Genomic DNA, 8,764 nt, shown 5'->3' with positions numbered 1-8,764 from the left:
GATGTCCTGCAGAGGGCCGGCCTTACGCGCTCGCTTACGGAGAGGCTCGGTGATTGATGGGATGGCCCAACACCAAGCCTCCTTGTACCTCCCCTTTCGGAATCCGAATCTCCCACCCAAACAATGCCAAACGTTCTGATTTACCGTGCCGCGGTAAATCGAGCGAAATGTAGCTACATACAAGACCCACTTGTTCGAAACCAAGAAATTCCAAAACGCAAACCGATCGGTCGTCCACATCCTCGCCCACACGGAAACCCCTACTAAACCCGATCCTCCATAAACTCGACCAACCCCCAAACCCTCACACCCTCTTCAGCACTCACACCTCCAACTTCACCAATCCTTCTCGTTCCATATCCACGGTTCCCTCCTGCATCTCCGCTCCCACTAGCCTGAACTTCCTGAACTTCATCGCCAATCCCTGTTCCCACACTTCCTCCTCCTCCGAGTGCGAGCCCACCACCACCCAAAGCATTGCCGCCACCCGAACCTGCACCTAAACCTAAACCTGAACCACCACTAGAACCACCACCACCACCGCCCGCGCCAAATCCAAGTCCAATCCCCTCATCCCCATCCCAGTCCTCATCTCCATCTTCACTATCGCTGACCGGGACCACTCCAAGAGGTGGAATATCATCATCGTCGTCGTCGTCGACGTCCGCGTTCAAGGCACCGCTGTGACTTCCAGTAGCGCCGATACCACCACCTGGCCCAGTACCCTCCACACCATCGACAATCCCAGCTCCCTCCACACCACCGACAACCGCAGGCGATCCTTCACCGTCCGCGTCATCTTCATCTTCAAGTTCGACCGAATCTTCAGCTTCAACGTTCGTACCACCATCCACTGGTTCACCGGCATTCGTCCCACCACCACCACCATAATTCCCTACCACAACATGACTATCTCCCCCACCCTCGACAACTCCCCCTTCCCCCTCCCCATCCTCATCCCCAGGCAACGGAACACTCGACATCTGAACACCTGCCATCGGATCCAGTGATGGGATATAGGTGTACGAACCAGCATCGACGAAGGTGCTAGCATCGACGAAGGTACTAGGACCAGCATCGATGAAGGTACCAGCATCGACAAAAATACTAGGACCTGCTTCAACGACGTTACTAGGACCACCCTGACTCTGACCACTACCCCCACCCCCGCCTTGACTACTCCAAACCTGAACAACACCATCCAACGGGAACCCCTGCGCACCCGCCAACGCTCTCACATCCATCTCCACACCATCCCACACACGCCCGTTCCTCCTCTCCTTCCACCCATCTTCATCCCTCCTCCAGGTCCTCTCCTTCCACCTCTTCGCGTCAGGTACGTCGCCATCCTTGGGTTCCGAAGCATACTTCACAACAGCCCTAATCCCAAATTCCTTCTCCAGATACTCCTGAAGGTGTATCGAACACGTGCGTGAGGGCGGAGGTGGCTTAGCGTCGTCTTCCTCGATGATAGAGTCCACGTCTTGGATGATCGCGTCTAACGACCGACTCAAACCCGCTGCGAGCTCTGGGCGCGAAGGTGGGGGAGCATGTTGAATAACCTCGTCGTCCCTAACCGCGTCGTCGGGATTCACAACCACGTCGTCCCTACCCACCTCATCACCCCCATCCCACAGATCAACAACCATAGCCATATCAACCTCCCTCTTCCTCCCCTTCTCCCCTCCCCTCCCCATCGTCTTCTCTGACGACGACGAATCAAAACTCCACCTCAAAGGCCTACACCTCGCCAACCCAACTTCAAGCCTCCAAAGTCTTCGGTGGACCACCCCTTCGTCACCATCCCGCACTCGAGCGTCGATTAATCGTTCACCATCCCATCCCTCCCTCCTCGTCTCCTCACCACCATCCCACGCGCGAGTTCGGAACCTCACAAACCTAACCAGCTCCCCCTCCGAAAACCTCGCCACCGCACACTTGAGCGATTCGAGGTTCGGACAAAGCACGCGCTCCCTTTCTCTCTCCTTCCCCTTCCCCTTCCCCTTGCCTTTCAACCCTCCTCCTCCTCCTGCCACACTAGAGTCAACCGACCAACCCGCATCCCACACCCCACAAAACGCCTTCAAAAGTCGGTCGGTGGGTACAATCCTCCCCGTCACACCATCGCCATCGCCATCCCTCTCCTCCTCAATCCCACTACCATCCCCAAACCCAGCACCACCATCATGACCACCCGACAGAGATCCAACTCCATACCCAACACCACGATCACCACCGACAACCTCCAACACCCTGAACGCATCCACAACCTCCAACACCCTCAACGCCTCCATACACTCCAAACACCTCATCAACGCGTCCTCCGAAGGCATCGATTCCGCATGTATCGTGAACGACGTGAGACGGAGCGGTTCGAGTTGAGTTTGGAGGAACATGAGGAGTGGTGTGCGGTGTAGATTCTGATTATCGTTCTCGTTCGTCATAGGTCGTTTGCGAGGGCCAACCGAGGCGACTGTCGTGGTGGAGCCAGGGTTCGAATCCGACGTACGCGCAGGCTGAGGATCATCCTCCCTGCTAATCCCCAACATCACCTCGTGAAACTCCCGCAACAACGGCGTAGACCTATACACCAACGTCTTCAAATTCGGAGTCTGGAGTTTCGATGAGAAGAAGCGCGGGATGTCTTGATCTTCGAGGGACCATTGGATATCGAAGAGCGCGAGGTACTCGAGATGGCGCATCCAAATCGTCTTGTTCATCAGCTCTTCCTCGGCTTGTTGTTCTTCTGCTTCGCTCGTCGTTCTCTCGCCTTCTGCACCCACCTCTCCAACTCCATCTCCACCCTCGCCGTCGTCGTCGTTTAGCGTCGCTGGCCGTCGCCTCTGGAACCTCTTCTCCTCATACTGCGTCAACTGCAGCACCAACCTCTCCAACCTCGGCGCCGCATCCATCAGCGCCCTCGCATCCCTAACCGACACAAACGAAAGCGGCGTCTGTCCCGTCCCCTCCACCTCCACCTCCCTCACCTGCTCCCACCTCAACGGCAGACCGAGCACATCGCTATCAACATGGTACCACCCCACACTCTCCAACCTCTCCGCCGTCCACAGCGCCCCTCCCGCCGCTCGTCCCCCTCTCGCCGGTTTCCCCGGATCCACCTTGAGATGTAAACTGACGCGTCGGAGGTGGGGTAAGTCGGATCCTTGAAATCGGAGGACGTAGTCGAGGAGTGAATCGGGTAGGTCGAGGTGAAGTGATGAAAGTCGGGTGTGATACTCCATCACCATCTTCGGGAACGTCCTCTCCAGCGGTGAGTGTCTCTTCGCTCCCCTCGGCCAACACAGCGAGAACTCCAAAGGGAGTTTCCCCGCCCATCGTACCCAGCCCTGCTCGATACCGTCTACGACACGCCTCGTCACCTCCCGCTGTCCAACACCAAGTCCCAGCCCCTCACCCTCGCCCTCCTCCTGCTCCTTCGCGGCGAACGGAATGGCGATATGAACCCGGTTCCACAGCCTCGGCGTGCGCAGCGCTAGCTTCCTCCACTCCCTCGACACCAACGTCAGAACCAACGGCGACGCCCTCGTCGAACAAACAGGTAGATGCCCATCAGGCAACGTATGCTCAAACACCAGCTGCAGCAGCTCATCCGGTATCCTCCTAATCGGCGTAAGCAAAGCTCTATGAGCATCCACTTCGCGTTTGAGGTTTTGACGTTGGACGAGGAGGACGTGGAGCGCCGCCCATGCGTCATGGATTTCACGCTCGAGCGAGGAGAGGGAGGCAACGGGGTCGGAGAGGAGATGGTTGATTTGGGCGATTTCGGAGGGCGAGGGCGCATAGTTGGTGTTTAGACGGGATTTGAAGGGCGAGTTGAGGAGGATGGAGAGTGCGTCGTCGGCGCTGGGTGGTTCCGACATGTCGATTCTAATCTATAGCAGTGTCGTGGGGGCGAATGAAAGAGTTCAAAGGGGCTAGTGCCTTTGTGCTTGGGCGATTGAGCGAGTGGGAGTAGGAATCGCTGGCAGGGTATGTGAGACGTCGATAGTTTGAGCACCTAAGATGATAATTCCTCAGGTCATGAGTCCAACAGACAGAAAGGTACGACGAGGAGCTCGTCGAAGCTCGAAAGACCAAAGGCAAGCACAGCCATTGCCTGCCTGCGTCAACCGTGAGAACGGCATTCACATGCCGCTTCTTGTAGGTGCTGCCATGATTAAATATGTACCCACTTACGCACCCACACTGTCTGTTAAAATATTTGTGTTCTTACTTGTAGATTAATGTTCTTTTTAGATTAATGTTCTTTTGTTTTTCCAGCCTGGCGAGTGGTCCACAACACCGAAAGTCTCCCGGGGTACAAAATCCAAGTTCGCCTTCTCCCACTTCCTGAACCCCATCCTCTTTTCAAGTATCGATTTGCACCTCATCGACGTCGCTTACTAGCCTAGTGTATTGTTATCCAACATACCTATTACCCGCTCGAGCCTTGCTTGCCAAATGTCAGAACACGGCGCTCTCCATCCCGATATGGTCGGCCCACACGGTCACAGTCGCGCACCACTCCCAGATGGCGTCTCAAGCTACCCCTGCCCAGCGTGCTCCTCTGTATGTCAGTACCTGCTAGTACTCCCAGCACTCGGTGCACAAATATCTACTACAACTGACCTTAAACACCTCTAGATGCTACCACAACGACTAGTACTATTACTCACGGCCCCGGACCAGTCTACATCATTGCCGCCGCCAACGTGAATATGGGAACCATTTACGGTGCGTTCAGAGTTGAATGATCAGGCGCCCATGGGTTGGACCCCTGCCCTGATCATGACGCTGACGCTATTTGCTCACGACGCCAACATTCCGTCCTCTACACCCTTTCTGTCCTAATTTAGGCAACGTTCATCAAAACACGAGGGTTCATGGTACTAGTCGAGCAGGAAGCGGCCACTGCCCCCTCGATCATCGCCACGAAGCTCTCCCTCGACGCAGAACCTTTGATCGCTCGACGTCGTTAACAACACAAGTTCAAAATGGGATAACATCCACCATAACAGCAGCATACCAATGGATATGCAGCTACGAGTGGCTAGTACGAGGCGTAGTACAGAGACGGAGAGCGAACGTCGTCCCTCCAGACGAAGCCTTGACATACACCTCCTCTTCTGAGATGCACGACTTCTCTTAGCTCTACTGTACTAATACGGTATAACCACTCATTTCGAAGCTCGGTTATGTATCCATCCATTCCGCCTGGCGTGTAAAGCAGGTGTATACCTCTCCCAATGTAAGTAATCTCGATCTACCTCGAAATACAAATGTCATCATAGCCGTTAAGCGCCCACGGTTCTAGTTGGACGGTCACAGTGGTCACTAAAGCGTGGAAATCAGCCTATTTACCTTTCGAACAGCTGCCAAAGTCACACAAGAGATAGGTTTCAGACATCGTTTTAGCAGTATCCCGATTGATTTTGAACTACGACATAATACGTAGTAGTATTAGAAAGTGGACGCTCAAACGACCGCCTGCAGCAGTTCATCCGGTATCCTTTCTTATAAGCACATCGGCGTAAGCAACGCCCTATGCACATCCACCTCTCTTTTCAGGCGATCCCGTTGAACGAGGATCCTAGCTTGGACTCGAGCGCCGCCCATGCGTTCTTGATTTCGCCATCGAGCCAGGCGAGCTGTGAGGTTAGTAGCGTGTTGATTGGGGCGATTTCGCAGGGGGAGAGCGCGTAGGTGGTGTGGAGATATGAATTGAAGGGGGAGTTGAAGAGGGTGGAGAGTGCGTCGTCGGGACTGGGCGATTCGGACATGTGAATTCTATAGCAGTGGATTGCGGGTGATTGAAAGGCTCACAGGACAGTACCTCGTGCTTTCGCGATTGAGCGACAGGGAAGAGGAACTGCTGGAAAGAATACGCGCAATGTCGGTAGTCTGAGCGCTTAAGGTTGAGAATTGCAACGTCTGTCTTCAGGCCACGAGTTGAACAGAAAGGAACGACGAGGAGCGAGTGCAGAACCAAAAGGCGGACATCGAACGTGGGGGAGCTTCGTTGACCGTGAGAACGGCTGTCACGGCCCGGTCAGACAGGGGGACGTACGGTGGACTGCCAAGGGCGTCCACGAACGACACTACTCTGTCGACGGCACGCCTTGAAAAAGTTTGCTTCTTCTTGGAGCTGTTGAAGTTGCTCGCGACCCTATTAGGGTAACGATAAAATTAGATCCAGTGCGGGTAGGCCAGTGGATGATTGCCGGAGCCGATTGTTTCGTCAATGTGACGACCCCGAGGCGTCAGATTCCCCGATCCAGGCCATGGTTTCTCACGGAGGAGGTCCCCCCCCCCTCCCCCCCAAAATGGGGATAACTACTCTGATTGCCACGGCGGCAGGCTTGACTGTCGAGTCTGAGTTGGGGGTGGAAGATTGTCCTAGGGCCCTTTTTCATCGAGTGGAGTGTTTCCTTCATCATGGTGACTCGTTCCAGGGCTCACCGAGCGCAGACGACGAGTACAGCCCTCCATGTAGCTGTCTGGAGAGCCTCCCTCGTACTCTGCCGACGTTCAGTTCGTGATCCATGCTGATACGAACAGCGGAATTGTGATTGCCATCATTCGAGAACCTATGGCGTGGATCGGTGAATCTGCCGCCTCTTGGTGACGACCAAGAGAGGTGGTCAGGGTCTCGGGCGAGTCGCTCCCTTGCATCATAACCTCGCATTTACGGATAAGATCGCGGAGTCTTTGGGCAAAACGTTTTAGGTAGTTTAGACCTGAACTATTTTGAAACTATCGGCGGGAAACTATTTTGAAACTATCGTAAAACTACTTTTGTTACTAAAATAGTTAAAAGGTACTTTCTCGTAAACTATTTAGGAAAAAAGTCCAAAGTAGTTTTGGGATATTTCGGACCAAACTATGCTATGAACTATTTAAACTAGTTTTTAACATAGTTTGGGTCAAACTATTGTGCGTTGCACCCAGTGCCTAACCCTAACACTAAGACGCGGCTCCCACGGAGGTCAAACGAACGGAAACGGATGAAAGAACCGGAAACGAACCATCATAACTTTAAGCATCGAAGAGGCCTGATTGCCCCTTATAAGATGGGTGATTCCCTCGGAAGATCTCATCCCTCTCCCCAAAGTCCATTCAATATCTTCATATCCAACAGCCCACTCTCACCTTGCCAATGTCGGAACACTGGGCTTCTCACTCCAGCAGGTCACGACCACCCCCCAGCGATACGATTGGCGCACAATCTGAACGTCTTTCGCCCGCCATGCCAATCGACGACTCTGTCTGCCCTTATCCCTGTCCCTGTCCAGTGTGCTCTTCTGGATGTCAGTTCCCTCTACACGATACTTTTTACACGGGCGAACTGACTTCAGACCCCTTCAGACGTGAATGCAACACACGGCCCAGCCGTGTATATCATTAACGCCGCGAACGTGAATATGGGGACCATTCACGGTGAGTGTCGTTTCCTCTCGCCTCGTTCGCGGGTTGTCTTGGCAGTACGGTCCCTGTACACAGCCCTTTTGCCTGGGCGCTTAATTCCTTAAATTGAAGCGTCCGGGCCGAGGTTGGTGATTGGTCCATGAGCTCACATGTTTCTCACGTGCTCCGCACGTATTAGGAGACGTCCATCAAAGCACGTACGACTCGAGGATTCAGAGTAGTCGCCCTGTCGAACGACGAGCGCTCCGATTTGACAACCGGTGCCACTCATTCCATACCGCATATCCTCCTTCGCCTATCGACTCCCCCCAACATCCCGTTCCGCCGTCGACGCTTAGAGATCGCATAACAACCTTTGTCGTAGGGGTATACCGCTGGATATACGATTACGCGTGGCGAATCCAAGACTTAGTACGAAACCGTACACACATAGTGTATGGGAATTTACCCCCTCACGCTCACGAGGAGCCCGGCCACACATCCAGTTCTGACAGTGAAATGCGCGGTTTTCCTTGGTACAGTCCGGTTTGATCTCACTGATTATGTTAGCACTATTCACTTGGACGATGCATGCATATCTATTGTCAACAACTTGTCTACTACACATACACCTACACCGACGTCTATTCACCTACCAACTGTATTTATACTTCTCTACATGGCATAATATGTACATCGGCTTTCATAGAGATTTTTGGTCACTTTTTTTACCCTTTGTTCATCGAGCCTCCAGGCTTCGCGGGGTAACCGCGGTGGAAAGAGGCATACACCCCTTGACCCAGGTAAGAGAAACTTTAAGCGCCCATACATTGAGTCGGAGTTTCATTTCCAATGTCGTGGGACTGTCTGACGCGGTTGAACCTTTCACTTCGTCCGTCCTCCTCGCGCATTTCTCCCGTGTAGCCAGCCGCCGCCCTCTATCATACTCTATCCCCCTGAACGACTCTTCACCACGGTAAATAGCGTGGATATCCGAGATCGCCATCAGATTCGACGATTTGAATCCCACTGACAGCCTTGTCGTGAAACCTTTGCCCTGCCTACGCCAGTGTATCTTCGACTCTGTCCCAACTCGGACCATATTCCTCACAGCCAGATATCCAGAATTGCTGAGCTTCTCGGTGACTTGCTCTCCATGATTCCCCATGTTCGCACATATCTAGGCCTATCGCCACACCGCCGTTCGAGCCGCATTACGACACCAACATTCACGCTGCCACTTGAGAAAAGGCCGATGCCACGGGCACGGCGAGTGCGAGTCTTTACTTTCTTTTAGGGTCGCTTCGACAGCCTGTAAGGATTTGAGACTATGTTGAGTAGGTATCGTCGGCGGGAACGT

The 8,764-nt window shown here is 53.8% G+C and overlaps 3 protein-coding genes across 3 annotated transcripts; 1 reads left to right on the top strand and 2 right to left on the bottom strand.

Moving 5' to 3' along the window:
* Window positions 1–263: 263 nt before the first annotated feature.
* Window positions 264–3,881, bottom strand: CC1G_13249 (hypothetical protein; the record flags this gene model as incomplete). Its single annotated transcript, XM_001841465.2, has 1 exon — window positions 264–3,881. The coding sequence occupies one exon, from the start codon at window positions 3,879–3,881 to the stop codon at window positions 264–266; it is 3,618 nt and encodes a 1,205-aa protein (XP_001841517.2).
* Window positions 3,882–4,149: 268 nt separating this feature from the next.
* CC1G_13248 (hypothetical protein) lies at window positions 4,150–4,979 on the top strand (the record flags this gene model as incomplete). Its single annotated transcript, XM_001841464.2, has 4 exons — window positions 4,150–4,161; window positions 4,282–4,372; window positions 4,645–4,734; window positions 4,894–4,979. 4 exons carry the CDS (start codon window positions 4,150–4,152, stop codon window positions 4,977–4,979), a joined length of 279 nt encoding a protein of 92 aa, XP_001841516.2.
* Window positions 4,980–5,564: 585 nt separating this feature from the next.
* Window positions 5,565–5,780, bottom strand: CC1G_13247 (hypothetical protein; the record flags this gene model as incomplete). Its single annotated transcript, XM_001841463.1, has 1 exon — window positions 5,565–5,780. One exon carries the CDS (start codon window positions 5,778–5,780, stop codon window positions 5,565–5,567), a length of 216 nt encoding a protein of 71 aa, XP_001841515.1.
* Window positions 5,781–8,764: the final 2,984 nt, after the last annotated feature.

The sequence above is a fragment of the Coprinopsis cinerea genome (assembly GCF_000182895.1).
Source record: "Coprinopsis cinerea okayama7#130 chromosome Unknown cont3.22, whole genome shotgun sequence".
Lineage (NCBI taxonomy): Eukaryota > Fungi > Basidiomycota > Agaricomycetes > Agaricales > Psathyrellaceae > Coprinopsis > Coprinopsis cinerea.
Note: the sequence above shows the minus strand (reverse complement) of the source record. Positions and strands in the feature narration are given on the sequence as shown.